Below are 21144 nucleotides of genomic sequence, written 5' to 3'. Positions count from 1 at the left end.
GAAATGAAAAAGAACCATTTAAAAAGCGATATAATTGTATATTTTCTTTTTGAAAAAAAATTCACATTAGACATCACACAGAAAAAAAACTATATACATGTGTATCAAAATAATGAACTCAAGGAATATTTTTTTATCCAACATTTGATTGTTATTAAAACAATTTTTTATACATGAACATTTATGTATATATAAATAATTTTTTTTTATACATATACATATATGATAGATGTATATATTATGTACATACATATTTTCGTTAGTACTGTAAACTAACAGGTAACACTTTGACTAAGTACTTTTTAATAATTATGTTTGCATATAATTTTAAAGTGAAATTGCACTAGTTTTATCGGATGACCGATAAGAAAATATAACAAAAAAAAAAAAAATAATAATAATAAAAAAAAAACCGGCAGCATTTCTCTTTAATTAAAAAAAAAACGGAAAAAATATAACATAATTTAATAAAACCAAAAATTTAATATCAGAATATAAATAATAAAATGTGGCTTACAAAACATGTAACGTCAATTATCCATACAATATGTGTATATTTTATTTGTGTTTGACTGTTGATAAAAAAACAAAAATAAAATAAAATATACATAACATATTTACTTGCGACGATAGTCGTTTTTATATTTTATGTTCTCTTATTACCATATCATATTATAAAAGTATTGAAAATAATGGCTTGCAATAGTATAAAACAATATTTATACAATGGAAAAAGGAAAAAAAATACATTAAATTTTAAATACACCAGGTGGTCGAGTTGATGTGATCACCCCAGAAAAATTAATTATAATAACATTATTATTAGACGTACATTATATATATTTATTACGAGGTCAGTCCGATGATACATTTGAAAATTCTCACTAAATTACTTCCGAAAAAATAAATATGAAAGATGAGATACTGATTAAGAACACTGTTTTTGGTCTGTGTAATGAAAACAGCAGAGGTGTAGTAGTAGCAGAAGTAGAAATAGGTGGGAATTAGATCACTGTTAACTAGATACTCATGTTTCGTTGAAATTGCGAACTGGTCATCTTCACGCAAACAAATAGTAAAGCAGAAGAGCGCTGGTCTAAACGTCAATAGTTTATTCTAATACGTAAACGGCTCAGAACAGTGTTTGAGGTGTACACAATGCCCGTGCGTGTGTGTGTATCCGTCGTACAAGACAGTACAAGCAATAGTTATGTTGTTAACCATCATAGTTATTAAGGTTGACTCCTACTACTACTACAACTATTTTATTTTGATAATTTTTTTTTATTGTTTGGGAGGGTCTTCTCAATTTTGAAAATAATGTTAACAATTATTAAAAAATAAGAAAAAATTAGCGCCATTTGTTGATAGTATAATATGTTTTGATTGTCGAGGTTAATTCTCTCGACTTCTAAGCATAATGTATTCACTCACACATTCACACACACACACACACAAACAAACACATATAATTATATGTATAAATATTAAATAATAATAATAATAATAATAATAATAATAATAATAATAATAATAATAATAATAATAATAATAACAAGTAAAACGAGTGTCTTAAAATTTAAATAAAATACAGAGCGAAAATGGGGTGAGCACAATGTTGAGATGTTTCCCATAGATTATCAATATAAATACCAAAAATTACATTTTTTTAATCAATAAAATTTACACAGGTAACTCAGAAAATTTCACAATATTTTGCTTAAAATGTATGCTTTATAGTTTTAAACGAGACTGACTAGAACTACCCTTACACATTTTTCAAGGGTTTAATAAATTATTAAAATTGCACAAGTAAAACCTCCACCTCATGATGTTAATAAAATAAAAATAATTTTTCATTTAAGAAAACAATTATACTTAATTGGGTAAATGGGGGGGGGAGGGAGGGTGGGTGAGGAAATAACATTTGTTTTTTTTGTTTAATTGTTTTGTTTTTACTTACACTTAAACATTTATATTCTGATATTAATAATTTCTTAATCTCATTAGATTTATGTACATGTATTTCATATTGACATTTTTTTAAAATATTTAAATATTATATAGTTTGTATAATTATTATAACATAAGGGTTAAATGCAATGAACATATAGGAGATTAACCATATATTTTTTTTAAATTAAAAAAAAAATTAAATTAAATTAAAAAAAATGCGCTCTTATAAAAAGTATTAATCATAATTTTCTTTCAATTAATTTTTACATGAGTAAAAAATTTGTATTAAAAAAAAATTTAAGTTACCCTTTATATGTTATGTTATCGAAATCATGACGGATTTACACCGACTCACACACGACACCAACATTAACAAACTGACACTCATGGAGATAAAAATGTGAGAGAAAACGTACTCTGTTAAAAATATTGTACAAAAAACATAGGATACATTTTCTCGTTTTTTTTTTTTTTAACTTTTTTGTTGTTTGTTTTTGTATATAATTAGGATTTATACTAATCGTATTGTTATTTTAACATTATAATAGTAAAAAATATTAACATATGGGGTTTCGCGTTATTTGTGCAACATTACACAAGGTTGTATTCTTTGAGATTGGATTGTAGTATGGTGTCTTTCACTGCCGCAAAAACAAATCTAATGTTTTCGGTATCTGAAAATAAGTTATTATACATTTAATTAATTGTTTAATTGGCTGCATTTTAATCTAGATTCTATAGTACCATATTTCAAAAGACATGCTTGTGTTGTTATTAAACAAAAAAACATGCAAAAGTATATATATATATTGAGTGTTAGTAAATTAAAAATGTTTGATATTACCTTAAGAAAATCATATGCATAATGAGAAATTATTGACAACCATCAGCATGCAAAAATTATGGTTCAGTATTTCAAGCACATAATCTAACAGTTTAAAAACCCACAAGAAAATGCAAAATCTATGAGTAGATACTAGATAATATAGCTTTTAAGTCATGAAATGTGTTGTATAATATACCATTAAAACAATTTAGTATATAAATTATTAAAAAAAGACAAAACACACTAAGTAAAATAAAATATATAATTTTATTGATTTAATAACTTTCAATAAAACACAATCAAAATAAAATATGTTCTGATAACTGTTAGAATTGTTATTTTTAAATAACAATAATAAAGAGTAATAATAATGATAACAATATAATAATATAATAATAATAATAATAATAATAATAATAATAATAATAAGTAATAACAATTAAGCTAGATTAAATTCTTTTAAAGCACTTTGCATAATTGTATCTTTAACAGCACAAAACACCAGTTTTATATTTTCCGTATCTGATTTGTTGTAAAAACAAGCAGCATGTAAAGAAGAAACATAACATAATTAATATTGTAATTTAATTAATTAATTTTATTCCATGTAAAAAAAAAAAAAAATGATTAAATTAAAATAATAGGAATTGTATAATAACTGAGAAATTATAGCTTACACTAATTGTTTACACGGATAGTTTTTGGATTCTATTAATAACATCAAGATAAAAAATTATTTGTACACAGTAATAGTTACATGATAAGTCCAGGTCATTAACTATACATATATTTGAATAAATAATTTAAAATTGCTTCTTTACAACACCCTGGCAGAAAAAATACTCAACACCAAATAAATATTGAAGTATACAATATTATGTAAAATAAAACTGATGTTTGGTAAATGTTGAACTGCAAAAATATAAACTTTCATTCTTTTTTATTATAACATGCATAACCACATTGAATACAATGCACACAAAAAAACCAGAAGTCCCATAAGCTCATGCACAACGATTATCAATTCTGTTAAATACCTGTGGCACATGTGAAATGTGAATAAATTATTTTCTCACTATCAGGATTCAAATCCACAAACATCCTTAGTATAAACTCTCGTGCACTTATGGCGTCCCTTTGAGGACCTAAGACAATTATATTGGTTATAAATATAAAATCAAATAATTGGGTGTTATGCACCATTTTTTTTAAACAGAATCATCAATTAGAAGTCTTAAAATTAAGAATATAACAAATATCACAACAAATCCCTAAGCTAGATATCAAGTAACCAGATAATGAATCAAAAATTTAATATAGGTGTAGTACCTAATTGAACTAAATGATTGATCATTTGATTAAGTTAATATTTAGTAGTGTTATAATGAAAAATAAACAAGAGCTTGACCTAAATTTTTAATAAAATATAACAAATGTAAAGTATTTTTTTATTTTTTATTTTTACAATTTTTCAGCCGTCTACTGTAAGTTTTAAACTACTAAAATAACGACTAGAAAGGGGCAAGGTTTAAAAGTAATAAAAAGGTAATATGCAATACACATGAACAAATTACAACCGGTAATGTGAAATTCACAGGAATTTACAGGACAAAGGGTTTATGTTATAGATATATAACCTGTAGCAACTGTAAAATGTGAATAACACATGCGATCGGGGTCTGGATTTGTTTTAAGATACATTTTCAAAATATATTGCTGGGCAGCATCATTGTCTTGTTTACTACCTATTTATCAAAATAAGTTTTTTATAAAAATGCAAAAAAACAAAAGTATTAATTTTTAATTAAAACTAATGATTAAAAATTTGGCATTTGTTTAAAATGTGACCTACCGAGACGATTAACTATATTATGTACAAAGAACATATGGCCGTACGAGTACTGATATATGAAGATATATATTTTTGAAATAAAATAATTTTATGACATTTTTAAAATTATTTCGACATATTGCTTTAAAAGGTATATTATGTATATACATGTGTATTTTGTATACCATAATATTCATCCATTTTTTTTACTGATATGACATTATTAAATGTAATCTTGTATTATTTCATATTTGTATCACTAATTAATTAATAGTGATAATATAACATCATTTTATGATTTTGACTAAAAGTATTAAACATAAACGTATAACAATAAGGTAGGCCAAATATTAAACGAATATCAACAATTTTAGTACCTACACTAAATTTAGCTTATAAAGAGAATGCTTCGATCCACATGTTGTACATTATTTGTAACTACATATAATAAAAGACAATATTCTATTTAAATATCAAGTACATAGAATATGTTGGAACCAAACAGTATATTTTTATTTTTAAGGCGCCTGGTGCCTTTGATGTTGTTTTAACCTCATAAATACAATCTACATAAATAATGATCCTGTCCTGTGGGATCAACAAAATTTAATTTTTTTTAAATTAATAGAGAAATATTCAACACCAATATTATAAAAAAATTTAAGCTTTTTAACAAATTATTTTATGCCTACCATTATTTGAAATAAGATAAAAATCAGAGTTAAAATGTTTTCTTTTTTAAAATAAAAAATCAGAAAATTCTAAGTGGCCTGACCTTTTCATGTGAAGTCAGTTTTGTTAAAATATACCATGTTTCAGGCAGTAGATCAGTGGAAAAATATTATTACTTAAGAGGACGCTATACCCGCATGTGTTGTCTCCGTCTTACAAGAGCGTAACATATCAAATTGTACGTTCAGCAGATCACGTTTAGCTCAGTTAGCTTAAAAATTAGAGATGAGCTCTTATTAAAATTAAAGGTAAGATTGATGCGGGAGGCTTCTCATAGGCTTTTTAAAATAAATTTTAAAGAAAGTTATGAGTATTTAAAAATTGTAAATTGTTTGTACAACTTTAACTCTCTTTAAAATTGAAATGTAATAAAAAGCTCACAAGAAGCCCTCCGTAATAGTCTTACCTTTAATTAGAAAAAAAATATATATACATAAATAACTCATGCTAAGTGTTGCCAGTGGGCGGCTTCTTATTCAATTTCCCACGTCCAGTATTCTCTTAAGAGGACGCCACACCCGTATGTGTTGTCTCCGTCTTACAAAGGAACAACATAGCAAAAACTGTTTTGCGCGGGACAACTTTTATCTTTCTGTGTTTGTAGTAGTGGCTCCAAAATTTCTGAACATATCGAGTAGAAAATTATCTATGCAACAGCGTGCCTATATTTTAGATAACATAAATACAATAAAAGTTATTTGCTTCTAAACATTTTGTTTTTTTTTGTTTTTTTCATTTGCTTATAAAAAATGATTGGAAAGTGTAATTTAAAAAAAAAGGACGCTGTTGCACAGATAAAGTTCTTCTTTACGTGTTGTGAAAATTTGGCAATTCTACAACAAATATGGTGCGAGAAAAGTTGTCCCGCGCTAAACAGTTTTTGCTATGTTGTACATTTGTAAGACGGAGACAGCACATGCGGGTGTGGCGTCCTCTTAACACATAAGCTTATTGTACATTACTTGTATAGATTGTTTATTTCTAATAAAAAAAAACCTTAAATTTAATAAGAAGTCAATTCAATCTAATTTTTAATCTAACTGAGCTAAACGTGATCTGCTGAATGTAAAATTTGATATATTATGCTCTTGTAAGATGGAGACAACACATGAAGGTGTAGCATCCTCTTAAGTAGCAACTAAAATATAAAATGTTATACATTTATGTAAAATTTGGAAAATTAGCACCGGGATACTTTAAGAGCATTCTGTTGACAAAAACATAAGTAATTAATTCAAAGAATTATAAGTCAGATATTTTTAAATATAAAAGACATACCTAACTTAAACAATTTATATTTTTTTAACAAAAACTAAAATTATTGTTTTTGTAAGTTAACTTATGTTCAAACATTAGATATTGTCAGTTTGTCATTTGTACTATGAAACAATAATATTTGTGATATGTTATTAAGTATAAATACTTACCCTCAAAGTCTGGAAAGTAGTCTACCAGATGAGAATACATGATTTTCTCTTCGAGAAGATCCTTTTTGTTCAAAAACAATATTACAGATGAGTGTTGGAACCAAGGATATGTTATGATAGTTTTGAATAATGCTTTGGATTCTTCCATCCTATTCTGAAATTAAATTATAACATAAAAAATTAATAAAATACAAACTTAAATAAAATATGTAAAATACAATAATACATACTTCATTTTCGGATTCAAAAAGAATCTGATCATATTCACTAAGTGCCACCAAGAATATGATAGATGTTACATTCTCAAAACAATGGATCCATTTTCGTCTTTCTGATCTCTGGCCTCCAACATCAACCATCCTAAATGTCAATATTTGTTGTTATTGAAAAAAATTGAAATTAAAATTATACTAAAGTATACCAAAATGTACTTAATATAAAAAAGCATTTGTTAGATCGTTTTTTTTAAGCAAAATAATAAAAAAAGCTATGACAATTCTCTTAATGGTAAAATAATTTATTTTAAAAAAAAAATAATAATAAATAAAGCACAATACTAATAAATTGATAATTTACTCTCAATATCAATAATAATAATAAATAATTAAAAGCTAAAACAATGTTGAAGAAAGCCATTTAAACAAACAAAGTGCAACACCTTAAAACGTAATGTTGTGATTATAACTAGTCAAAAGACTATTGACAGGTTAATAGCACAAATACTAAATATGATTAGTTTAATTAACATAAATAGGTAAATAATATATGTTCATTGAATTTTTTATGGAGCATAGAACATAATGACTTATTGGGTTAGCTACATCAGGATACTTAAGGTTTTTGTAATGTACATGTTTTACAATGATACCTGAAGACAATACCATCAAGATCGAAAGGGTACTCGATAATGCCTGTAGTTGGAGCCCTAGCACGTAGAATGTCCTGTTCGGTAGGTAAATAATCGGGGGCCTCGATTCTTGGTAAGTCGCTTAAGTAACTGTGTGAAATATTATTATGTATATATGTTTTAGATACATTTCTTATTTAAAAAATACTATAAGTTATCAAATACATTTTATGATTTGGTATTAGTAGATTTAAAAATTAAGTAGTTGTAAAGTATTGTTAATTTTTGAATTTTAACACTGTTACCCTATCACAACTTCTAGTCGGTATGCATATTTTAGTTTTACAGTGTACATTAGAACATGATGTTTATGTTACTGTTATATTTATTTCGCAGAAACCACTGAAGGAATAGCCTATGTAGTGTGTTTGATTAGTATTATTAGCAATAAACAATAACATCCATGCATTTTAAAAATAAATTGGCAATAATATGTAGAGAAATAGATACACATTATAAACACATGCGCAAGCAAAAAACTTTTACATTTAAAATTGTATATCATGCTTTTTTATTTTTACCTAAACCGAATTTCTTCTAGATCGAACGGGTATTCGATAATGCCCGTCGTGGGTACCCTTACTCTAAGTATGTCTTGTTCTGTGGGCAGATAATTTGGACTGGCCACTCTGTCTATTTCCATTAAATAACTGTAAACGAGTATAACGTTATTGGAGAATATTTAAACACAAACAAACATTCAAACCCATAATATTAAACTATAAATGTCATTATAACAAATTAATATGTATTTATTTTCAATTCATTAATTATTATTATGTATGTCTTATGTAACTAAAAGTTGTAGAGTTTGTACTGCTTTCTTTGTTACTAATCAGTAATCATAATATAACTATAAAAGGAATTTGAAATTCATACATATCATTTTTATGTAGGTGGTTTAACTTATGTTGGTCGTACATTTTACTGATAGATAGATTTCAGTAACCAATATCTGGATCCATGTTAAATGCATCTTTATACATTAGATAATATATCATAATACATAACATGTAGCCCTGAATTTTTTTTTGTACTTACTATTTAGCAGAATCTGTGAGCTGGTATTCGCGTCTGCGATCATAACATTCTTGAATGCCAGAGTCTCCCCAGAGTGCTTTGATCGCTTCGACGTATGGACTTTCAAATGTCGTGACGGTTTCAAAATCTACACTTTTAATGAGCTCCGCACGTTCCTTCAAAATATATTTATAAATATTACAACATGAGACAGTATATTATTTTTGTATTTGTGAATTTTTAATATTTTATTCAATATTGTTTGAAATTTAGATATTAAAAGAAAAAAAAGCAGGCAACTAGGGAATATGTTGTACAAGAAGTGGCAAATTTTCAATATTTTTTCTGGGAGGGAGGTTCGTATTTCAGTATATTTGAAATAGGTACATAGATAATTCTGTAATATAGCGTGTATATATATAAATATTAAAATCCCGCCACTATGCATGAGAGAGTATTCAATATCTGTTATGCTGACTATGTTAAGAATAAAAATATAAAAATTGAGTAGTCTCTTCTTTCAACATTTTTAATAATCACTAATCCAAAAATCTAGTATTGTGTTGATTAGTAATTACTTACAGAACATGATGGATCAGAGTAATGTATTTTGAGCATGTCCATGGCCCTGATCATACTCTGCATGGCCATGAATATATTTTGGTATACTAGTTTGATGAACCCTCTTTTGTCTTCGTCGGAGTAACCAGAACCATGGATAATCCGCATTTGTTTGATAAACGTGGATTTCCCCGATTCACCAGTACCTAAATACAAAAACATTAGTTATAGCATAAAATCAAATGCAAATTAAATTAATAATATATTAAACATATTATAGACTGGTAAAAGGTAAAAGAGGCTAAGTGACATAGTATATATTACTGGACCATTGACAGTTTAAGCTTTTGAATGAACACGCCCTAGTGTTGAGTGTTTTTTTGACCATTTAATTTTTATTTTTTGGTATAAGTAATTATTTTTATAAAACATAAAATGCCAGTATATTTTATACTAGTAAAATATAAGCTATATCACTTACATATTATACAATTTTCATCAGTCAAATTTAATTTTTAAATAGTATAAGTGAACTATAGCTAAAGAACGCCTTATAACTCCCGGAGACCATATGTCTTATCTTAATAATTGACATGGACAAACTGTCAGTTGACTGGTTTCTTTTTATAGGGATGAAACGTCCATTTACCGGATATAAGATACGTAAAAGTGTTTGATATAATATTTTTAAAACTATAATTTAACAATCAATATAATTATCAAAGACAGTTATTGAATAAATAGTATTCAAGTGCTTAGGCTATTTAGGTGACATAATATTGAATATTAATACGCCTGCAATTAGAACCTTATTCTTGAAGGTTTTTTTAAGACTGAACCCTACTAATATCAAAGTTAAAATCATATGAAACAAAAATTATCAAGGTGGGATATTAATTATTATTTTAAAACCATATCAGATAAATTAGAAAAATAAATTTTTTTAAATATCATTTTACAGTACCATTGTAGTTATATTTGTTATATTATTATGTAGTTATATAGCCAAAAGTAGTTAAAGTCAAGTTATAACTGGTTATATAATTTCAAAAGAATATTTGAATCTTAAAATTACCCATAGATTAATATGTTATAATGATTTGAGGTTCATTTAGTTGGGGGTACATCCATTATTAATCTAGAGTAAGAATAAAGATAATATCCAAATATAATGGTTTATTTTAAGTTGTAGGTACTTGAAAAGTAATACGATTTATGAAATTAATGAATTACTGACTAATGAGTGGGTATCTGATTTGTCGTAGTTATCATAATATAATATAAGTACACCATGTTTATTATTTACATAATTTTAATCACTATACGAGGATTCCCGTAAAGAGATTTAATAATTTGGTAGAAGGACGGTAAGAAACGTAAAACAAATAATTAGTAAATAAGTCATGTAGTGATGGAAATGTGTAGATGATGACCATAATTGGAAAAGAGAGAGTTTGTCATGCAAAATGAATACAGAGTGCCACAAAGAAACTAATGTGCACTAATATCAATTCATGACCATTAGGTAGGTGTAGGTACAATAATAAACTTTAAACTGTAATTAAATACAAAATGTAATACTCATAACACAATAAATATTATTAAATCAACCAAAGTAACAATAATAAAATTAAAATTTTCCCGTTAAAATTATAGATAATAGACATATCTTGACACTTAATTCCAATAGATCTTGATAGTCAGTCCAGAAGGTGTCAAATGTTCTTACTATAAATGTTTGTGATATCTTATTGTGATAAACATATGTTAAATATATTATATTTATAGTTGGACACTTGTATTCAAATACAAATTGAAATTACAGTTTATCAGAAATAATGACTATTAGATATAATGTGATTTAATTGAATGATCATGTGTATAGTGTATAATATAAACAAAACAATTAGAAATTAACTGTAATCTCTTAAACATCGTCCAAGGTCCGTTTGCCGCAGTTTGTCTTAAAATATATTATTATAATTTTTTTGTTTGTCACAAATCTAAATCTCACAGGAAAACTACATTTTTAGATCGATATTAAGATAGCTTAAATTCATTTAAATCTATAAAAAAAATATTAAAACATCCACAACGTTAAATTTAATTTTAATGTAATACCCTATGTGGCTATGTACGAAATATTTTTTTTAATTATTGATACTTTGGATATGATTCAATGGGTACTTTAAAAGTAGGTACATCACACAAAAAAAAAATATCTAATAATCGGAATTTCTTGTCAACAATTTTTATTTTAAGAAAATGTATTTTAATTACGACGAAATGATAATTTATATCTTTAAGAATCTGTTGTCAGTATAGGTATTAAACGTTTGAGTGTATATTCGAAGAAATTAATTCAAAATTCTACTAAGCACACAAATATGAATTCACAGCAATTAGAAATTATTCAGAAACACTCTTAATCACATTTTAGGGTTGCTTATCAAACATTTTTATGTAAAACATACATAACAATTCTAGGTCAGCAGAAAATAATATCATAGACAATAATTATTCCGCTTGTTGTATTGTAACCGAATATGATTTTTGGAATTTGACAACAATTTTCTACAAATGTATAATGTAACGGTTAATAAGTCTTTAAAACAAAACCAAACAACAAGTAAGGTATACTGTCAAAATTTGGGTGGTAAAAATTAAGGGGAACTATTGGTTATTTGAATATTTCATTGTAGTATGACATATTGATAATGCCCCCCCCCCCTATGGCTCCATTTCGGCAGCACGAAGCCACGAACTACTGATCACCCCAAGAGTGTAGGAAGTATCGAATATGTTTTCAAGATAAACCGTTTGTCATGATCCTTAGCTGCCCGGCTTTGTATAATAAACAGTAAACAAATTCGGTTGCGGTCTTATTATTAGAATCGTCCGAAAATCAAAGAATAAACAATATTAGATACACATAACTACAATTGATACTATTGGTAATGAGTACGGAATGGAATCCATTTGGAGCAACCGATCAATAACTTTAGCCGATAAGTAATTTTAATAGGTAACTGGTGACTAGGATGTCGGTTTACTTTACAATATAATAATGTATGAATCATACGGTGTGATAATAAATAACAAGGTAATCGTGCGATTTCTGTACTATAGGAATAGAGACCGGAAGCCAAAAGATCTACACGTTGATTTTCGTAAGAACAAGCGCAACCAGGCCGGAAACGAATGACGATTAATTTATTATTTTATGTGCTCCAACAGCGGGTCGAAATATGACTGCCGTCGCAAAAACTATGTGCTTGGTGGGTGGACAAAATGAAAAGTTCCAAATTCAAAAATTAAGGGGGTATCTCAGGTAAAAAGCGTTATTAAAAAGCTCGTACGGGACGTGCGCCTATTTGTGTATACGGAAAAACCCGGCGGAACAATTTGAAATTTGTATAAATTATATTATTATCACTGCCGGCGACCGGCGGAGGGAGGGTTCAGGGTTGGCGCGCATGCGCGTTTGAGTGAGATCTCAAGTCTACGGAATTGAAAATGGCACGATATTAAGTGGCCCGAGCTCGAGCGAGTGTCATCCCCGCCGCCCATAAACCGCCCGCCGCAGAGCGATGGTAAGTTGTGTTTGCCGTTTGGGCAGCGGCGGCACCGTCGCCGCGGGTACTCTGCCGGAAATTTCGAACGGTGGCGGACTCGCGTGTTCGTGCGCAATCCGGCAACGCTGTGCGAGTCGTGTGCACGCCGCGATCGATTGGTACCGGTAACGGCATTTACACACTATTTCTCCTCGGCACAATCTGCGGCTGCGGTGGTGGCGGCGGCACATTCACACACGGCCGCCGCCGACGCATTATTATTTTATACACCCGTATAATATGCTGCACACCACCACCACCGCCGGGAGTAAATTTTTATTTTCCCACATTTTCAAAGGATGAGGAGAAATGTTTTACCGGATTTGTATTTTTTTCTGAGGCGAATCCACGGAGCATCATTCCCGATTTTAACGTAGTCACCAGATATATATAACCATTTTGCAGGTAGTGTGTGTGTGTGTGTGGGGGGGGGGGGTGGTATCAAGGGTGTGCACAGCAACTAGTTGTCACCAATAAATATATTATTATTTTATTATGCGTTTTTTGCAAAACACAAGCATTGCTGCCATCATACTAATTGGTAATATTTTTACTGACAGTCAGAATAAGTCATTTCTTTTCATTTTCTTAATTCACTTACATATAATATATGACATATATATTATACTAGTTAACCCGTAAAAATATATTTATAGAACTTGATTTTTAATGTACACTTTATATTATTCCAATCAAAATAATTAAATATTAGAGTTATTTTTATAGTCAAAGTTATGTTATGCTTATATTTAAAATATATGTACATATACAAATGTAATGCTAATAGCCTTAATTGTCGAAGCAGAAATTTATAATTTGAAGACCAATAAAAAAATATACATAGGTATATCAATAAATTAGGTAAAAAACCACATAATATTAGTATAATCCTATTAAACATTCACAAGGGAATCAATAACTAGTTAACATTTTTAATTATGAAAAAAGCTTTGTTTAAATTTATTAGATTCGTGAGTATTATTATTTTATTCCAATTAGAAATACATTGGTGGTGTTTTTTTGCATATTTTTAAACAGTTTACAAAAATTAGAAAGAGTTTTTGCATGATCTAGGTCATTGTATTAGGTAACATTTTAATAAACATTTAGGTAACCTCGAAATTAGAAAATATACATAAATTAGGTACATGATTCATTTACATTCTACCCATTATAGGTTGTGCAAGATTGAGTCAACTTTCTTTGATTGTATTAAAATCACGTTAACAAATTACAACTTTTATACAAAAAAGAATCAAAACTTAAAAGTGAAGGAATTCAATTAAATAGGTATATGAGTATAAAAATTACTGAAGCACATTCGAGTTAAATAAATTTAAGTTTTAAAAGTGTAAAAAATGTATTTAGTTTAAAATTGGAAAAGGGACATTTCTAATGGATGTTTTTATTTGTATCCATACTGCCATACTGTAAGGCAATATTTTAAAGACAGTTTTGTTACAATACGTTTTAAATGTTAGTATGAGTGCATATTATAAGGTATCTTTGGGGTTAAATTAATTAGTCTTGCGTTAAAATTAAAGACATATACATTTAATACTAACTTAGAATAGGAAACACGACAGTAGTTTATAAATAATGTTATCGATTTAAAAATTAAAATATTAACATATTGTATACAATCGCCTATATTTATTTCAATTTGTAAGTACTATAACCAATATTGTTAAGAAAATCAATCAGTATTATAGTTATCACCAGAACAGTTATAATGATCGAGGTTAAGTTCTTCGTAGGTCATCGGTTAACAAGAATTTTACAAAAAAAGTTACTAATCACGGGCCATTATTGCTAAAAAGGCAATATTTTACGGATACAAATTTAAATTTTAAGATGATTTTTGTTACTATTATTAATAAAAACAGTATGGCACAGCATAATTAACTTGGAATTTTAAAATGTATAAAATTGGTTCTATAAGAAATCCAATGGTTTTAAAATTAAGTTAAATTTAATTGGTTAAATAAATATTAACATAAAAAAATAGATTAGTATTTCATTCGGGGTTTTTACGAAAAAAAGTAAGAACCCTAGTTTAATTATTTATTGGTCAACATTCTTAAAATAAATATTTTATATTGATTCAGAAAAATTATAGGTGCCAACATGAATAATTTACCTAATTAAAATGTTATAACATACGACGAATATTATTAATCTTTCGGATAAGTTAGTATATTTTACAAATAGGTGGTGTATTTTTTTTTAACTGAGTGTGTTTGCATTTATAATTTTAATACGATAGAAGAACTTGAATAAATTATAATTATAGATTTCAATCCAACCAAAATTATCCATGAAATAAAAAAATTAATAGTAATACGTTTTGTCAAAATAGTCTATACTTTGTAAAAACACACTTTAATAACTAATAATTATATAATTAGAATTTTTTTTGTCTTTTCAGATTAAGTTCATAAGCGAGTTATAGCTAAAATTTGTTTTACTTGAGTATAATACTATTATGTATTACTCTATTTAGTATTTACGTATAATTTGTGTAAAAAATCTATTACGTACACAATTATTAAATCTGTTTTCAAATATAATTTGATCAATACAATAAAGTTCCCATTGTCACACTATTATTATAGGTTGTATAAATATATAATTTTCTTCACATTCGGTCTTTATTATTATTAGAATTTCCGAAGAGTAGAAAATGTTTAATGAAAAAAATACATATTTATAGGAAAATATACACATAAGTTAAATTAAAATAAATACATTTAAATTATATATAATATAGCTATTAAGATTTTGTGTGAAGATGTTTATAATTTATATCTTAAATGCATAAATGCATAACTATAATTTAAATTAAAATAGCTAATAAACCTTACTAATAAATTACTATTAATCCGATGAAATAAACCTTTATTATGAGCATTTTGTAAAAATAATATATTATTATTATAATTTTTGTTTAACAATAAACTATAATCAACAAGTAGGTATGTAATCGTCGTAATTATTGTGTATTCGTTTGATATACTAAATTTTAAACTGTAATGGATATTTTATACTTATTCATTTATAATTAAACAACGTATAAATTGAGCATAGAATTTTAACGGAATTATTTTTCTAGCCAAATGTAATAAACTCTTAAGTAGAAAATTGAAATATACTTTAAACTCATTCACAACATGCACATCTGGAAACGATTGAAATATTTCTAGACGATAAACTTCGTCCCTTTACGACCAGATCTATGCGAGCACATAAAATAGAACAAATTAAAAACATTTTACTAACACATATGTTCAAACTAAAGGCTATAAATGTTCTTTGTTGTATATTTTCATTGTGTAGCATTTTTTAAGCAATAATTTTCATCTTAAGGAAATACATTACTTCGTTCCATCGCCCAATTAAAATAAATTTACAATACATTATATAACACTATATACTATTTTAATCGTATTTCAAAAAAAATACTGTTTAAAATAATACAAATTAATGCAGGTAACTTAAATAACTTAATTAGTAAAACTGGAACTTATAATCATGAACATTGTACTGATATCCACATACTATTATTATAGAATCAAACAATATAGGTACTTGAGAATTTCGCCAAAATATAGTTATGATATTCTCTTTAAACAGTGTAATCGTGATACTATAGCCTAGCTTGGCTTTATATAGGTACTGTCGGTACTGATGAATTACACAATTGACTGCCAATGGATTTGCATAAGTGTTTCTGTCATGTATACAAGCTCTTATATAGTTATAAAAAATTACTATTTTAAATCGTGAGGTAGTTGAATCAATATATTATATTTAAACTAGCTGATCCTGTGTACTTCGTTGCCCGTTAAAAATTTCATCTCTATATAAGAGACTTGATGGTGATAATGCGAGCAGTATATTATCAGGATTGTAGTCCCCGCTAGGGGCATACTACATTACTATCTATATGATTATAATATGAATAATGTGTTTTATTTTTATTTTGACTGGACATTACGATGATCGGCTATAAGTGCATCTCAGCCGCCTTGGTAGGCAATGGGTGCGAAGATTCGATTTGATGCATGCTTAAACTTGTTCTGCCCAATTAACAATTGGCAACCAAAAAACAAAAAAAAAACTAATTTCCACTAAAAAGTTAAGAAAATGAGTTATTAATTAAAATAAACGTGTACATACGTTTTAAACGGGGGTGCGAAATTATGTGTCTTGCTTGATATTGTATATCTTTGACTTGTAGCATTGCTAATTCCGTGACTTAAATTTGTACGTCTAATGGCTGGCATTTTAAAAATAAAAATATTCCATCAAACTTACCAAAAATTATTGTAATGCTCTGTTTTTTTAAGTCAATTATATGTATTTGATCGTTTAAAAGTTCAATTGATACTAATATTCGGTAACCATATAGTGTTGTTGTATGCTAGTTGCGTATTATTATTATTGTTAAACAATTTACACGTTAAATATTAAAAAATATTTTGTGTGAGCCACTCTGTACACCTAGAGGTATGCAAAATAGTTTACATCACTCTCTGAGACCTACTTAATATTCACACAAAATTTTATGAAAATCGGTCTAGCCGTTTGGGAGGAGTTCGATAACAAACATTTTTCATATTGTGACACGAGATTTTTATATAACAGATAATATACGAGAGACACTTTTTGATTATAACTCAATTCTTACATTAAAAAAAAATCATGATTTTTTTACATCAGCTAGGTACCCATAAGAAAATTGTTTTGTGCATGTATATCTTAATTTTTATTTTCGTACAATTTTCCATAATAAAAATTATGTATTCGTGAGTCATCGTGACTAATAATTTGAAATTTGTCCTTAACAGTGATTACGTAAACAGAATACCAATTTTTTTAATGTCTAGCATACAACAAAATCCCATGTGGATATCAAAACCATGGCCTTGCAACTTCACAAGACACGTATCCAAACGTGATGCGTTTGCTTTAGCCATAAATGAAATTCAATTAGATATACTTGGCAGGGAGGAAAAATGTATAAGTTTCCTTATAAAAGAACCCCTACCCCTATCGAGGTTATAGTTTTAAGCCCTGCGTAACGAAAAAAAAAATGTCAAGGACGATAATAAAGGTTTTAATAAAAAAATATACACATTCTACCAGAAAATACCTGCAGGGTATCATCTTTTTACTAGGTTTCTTTCCCCTGGGCTCTTCTAATTTTACCATTTGACATTGATGCTTCGAACTAGCGGATTTGTAATTCGAATAATAAACAATTGATCGAAAATAATATTGTTAGTTTCATATAACCAAAACAAATTGTGCAATTGGATATCAAATACATAGCAAGTGTCACATAGTACATGTTATACATGAATCTAAATAATAATTAATAACTTTACAAACTAGCATCAAGGGATCAAATATGACATCAATGAAATCTTCCAAAAAATAGAAGTATTAAAGATATTTAGGTTACAATATACCAATATACCTATAATAAATAATTGTTAGAGTAAAATAAATTATTTGTTGCAGCGGACTAATTGGCATACCTATCTATATTATATAAAAAACCCCTATACACAGTTCAAGAGATCCCGCGATACCAATAATATATGGCCTAACATGGGATTTGACGATATCATAATCAGACTTTGGTACGTATTTAACACATTTAAATGATAGCGGGGACAGATAAAAACACGAGAGTTATTACTTATTAGTCATTACTCATTAACCTTTGAACTACGCCTCCACAATTACAGTGATAAAAAGAGTCCGCAATTAAACATCACTGGTTCATACGTCTCGAACGTTCGATTACGCCCTAAGCCTATTCTATAATGTAACATGCTAAAATCTCGTGTAAAATATAGGACACTTAATTTAACAATCATAATTCATAAAATAAGATTGATATTTACATAGCTAAAAATGCAATATAGCAGGTATCGAGTTATTGATATGATGAAAAACGATTCTTATGACTAAGTAATTATTAACAGCAATAACTTGATAAGTACTAAGAATATTAATTTTGAATCCACAAAGTAACAACATGCAACGAGAAATATGGTATGCACTAAAATAAGTATAATGATTATTTTTAAGTTTTAAGTAAATAGTTAACTATTTAAATTTATTTTAATCGAATTGGTAATATTGGTTATTTTGAAGTAATTTCTGCAGATACTAAGCCCGCGTTAGACATGTATTAGCACAAGCAATGGCATATATTTTTATCGCGAGCTAATCACGGCCCGAATAGTAAACCTAATTATATAGGAGTGAGCCACTCTCGATAAAATGTGGTCAAGTTTAATAAGGCTAAAAAAACGCAGCTAATAAACCGAAATTGTCTGTCCGTCACACGTGCAACAAAGTAAAAATACGTTCAGGCGGATTTATCATAAAATACCGAGAAATAATTTTAGAGGTAAGACTTAATACATTAAAAATGAAATAGCAAAAATGTTTGGTTGTAAATTAAGTGGTTTTTAAATAAAACTCCAACCTTGCTATTATATATGATTGGATTTTTTATGTTTTTGAAATGGTTTAATATTACTTATACATATATTTTTAACGCTCCGATATTATCCTTTGAAAAGTTCTTCTTTAATAGTATACCAATATATACCGTGGGTCCTATATACTCTAGATTTATCAGTGATAATGTGTTTTTGTCGAAGCATGCAGAGGAAAAGGGTTCGGGTTATACACTAATACCTCAGTGCCTAGGTGCCTTACACAATTATACTTACTTGCTTTAAAATTTAATTAGGTAAAAATTATAAAATGTACCTATTTATAGAGGTATAATATCAGTAATAACAGCTGAAAAAAATGTTCAGTCACACAATTATTGACGTTGAATAATTTAAAAAAAAAAAATGTTATTTGTTCTATGTCACAAGACCCTGGGGTGTCGAGTGAGAAGAGCAAGTGTGGCTGGGCCTGCATACATTTAAATGAAGGGACTATGTAGAAAATACTACAAATGCACAACTCATAATCACAAATTGTATTTTTACTTTTTCTTTCTTGTAGCGGTGTTTTTAATGAATTAAAACACGGATATGGCATACGATATTAATACATATTTTGTAGAAAGCAAGTTAAGAACCGGTGGCGGCAATTAACCATTGAACTCGTTAACGGGTATCACCATGTAGGAGAGCAATCAATAATTGCATCAGATCTATTTTTAACTAGTCTTCAGAAGAACAACAGGTCTATAACGACGACGACGCCCCTTTAAAATAATATTATTATTAAACTTTTATAGACTTAATTAACAGACCTGTAATATACGTCTTATGAGTACTAGTTAGTATAGTATTTAAATCTGTGGACTGTGGTAAGACTAACATTAAGAAGTTTCCAACGGTGCAAATAAGGGATGGCTTAGGGGTTAAGCCCCCCCCTAAAATATATTATTAGGACATAGGTATTTAACTGACAAACATTTCAAAAATAAAATAAAATCGAGTCTTCTAAAATATTTTTATCATGATTTGCCCCACTTTTAGGTGGCTTTTTTTTATAAATTTATAATATCCTATAATATCTTAGTAGCTAGAAAATTGAATGATAATAATACTTAGGTACTTTATCCAGCGAGAAAACACGTTGACACCTGACAAAAATCGGTTCTGCGCATCCCCATCTGAAATCCTGCCATAGTGGTACTGATCTCGATAACAGGGTGTCGGGTGGGGATGTGCAGGCAAAATCGATGTGTTCTCACACTTAAAATAATGGTTTATAGGATTGTCTATAATAGAACATCTATGGCCTACGATATCAGGGAAAGAAAACGTTTTTAATTTTTGTTTATCGATTTAAAACTTTTTTTAAATTTTTTTTTTTTTAATAACGTGTTCCATATACTTGCTACGTTTAAACCTAGTATGCGTAATGTCCATTTATAAGTTAAAAGTACTAAATATTTATAAATTCCTTATCATGTCACAATATTTATGTTATTTTACTAAAATGTTACAAATAGAAGATTCTAAGAACTTGCTTTGAAAAATATAATTTGAATGTATCAAATCATTCTTGTATGGTATTTTAAATTATAAATGGTTATATACAAGTATGATTTAGCATCAACATTATTGATGAATAGTTAATTATCATGAAACCGGTTTTCTGTTGTTATATTATATGGATAAAATCGAGAATGAAATTTAAGGAAAAGGTTAGACAAATCCTACTTGGGGATCTTTAAAACTTTAAATAATTTTGATTCTTTGTTCATGAAACAATTATAC

At 27.7% G+C, this 21144-nt stretch overlaps 1 protein-coding gene across 5 annotated transcripts in view; it reads right to left on the bottom strand.

The window, feature by feature from the left end:
* Nucleotides 1–665: 665 nt before the first annotated feature.
* The window catches only part of LOC111038130 (guanine nucleotide-binding protein G(q) subunit alpha), a 28282-nt gene continuing 7803 nt past the window's right edge, over nucleotides 666–21144 (bottom strand). The window contains exons 2-8 of one of the 5 annotated variants that reach the window (XM_022321078.1): nucleotides 9282–9466; nucleotides 8721–8875; nucleotides 7641–7769; nucleotides 7003–7132; nucleotides 6773–6926; nucleotides 3820–3927; nucleotides 666–2630 (exon numbers count right to left, since the gene is read on the bottom strand). In XM_022321078.1, the coding sequence (XP_022176770.1) occupies nucleotides 2548–2630; nucleotides 3820–3927; nucleotides 6773–6926; nucleotides 7003–7132; nucleotides 7641–7769; nucleotides 8721–8875; nucleotides 9282–9466 (944 nt within the window). In that variant the 3' untranslated portion in view covers nucleotides 666–2547. Of the gene's footprint in view, nucleotides 2631–3178; nucleotides 3305–3819; nucleotides 3928–4209; nucleotides 4528–6772; nucleotides 6927–7002; nucleotides 7133–7640; nucleotides 7770–8200; nucleotides 8330–8720; nucleotides 8876–9281; nucleotides 9467–21144 lie in introns of those variants that run through there. The other 4 variants (XM_022321076.1, XM_022321079.1, XM_022321077.1 and 1 more) reach the window with 4 other exon arrangements.

Source organism: Myzus persicae, unplaced genomic scaffold, assembly GCF_001856785.1.
Source record: "Myzus persicae strain clone G006 unplaced genomic scaffold, MPER_G0061.0, whole genome shotgun sequence".
In the NCBI taxonomy this organism is placed as follows: domain Eukaryota; kingdom Metazoa; phylum Arthropoda; class Insecta; order Hemiptera; family Aphididae; genus Myzus; species Myzus persicae.
This window is presented reverse-complemented; position numbering and strand designations above follow the sequence as displayed.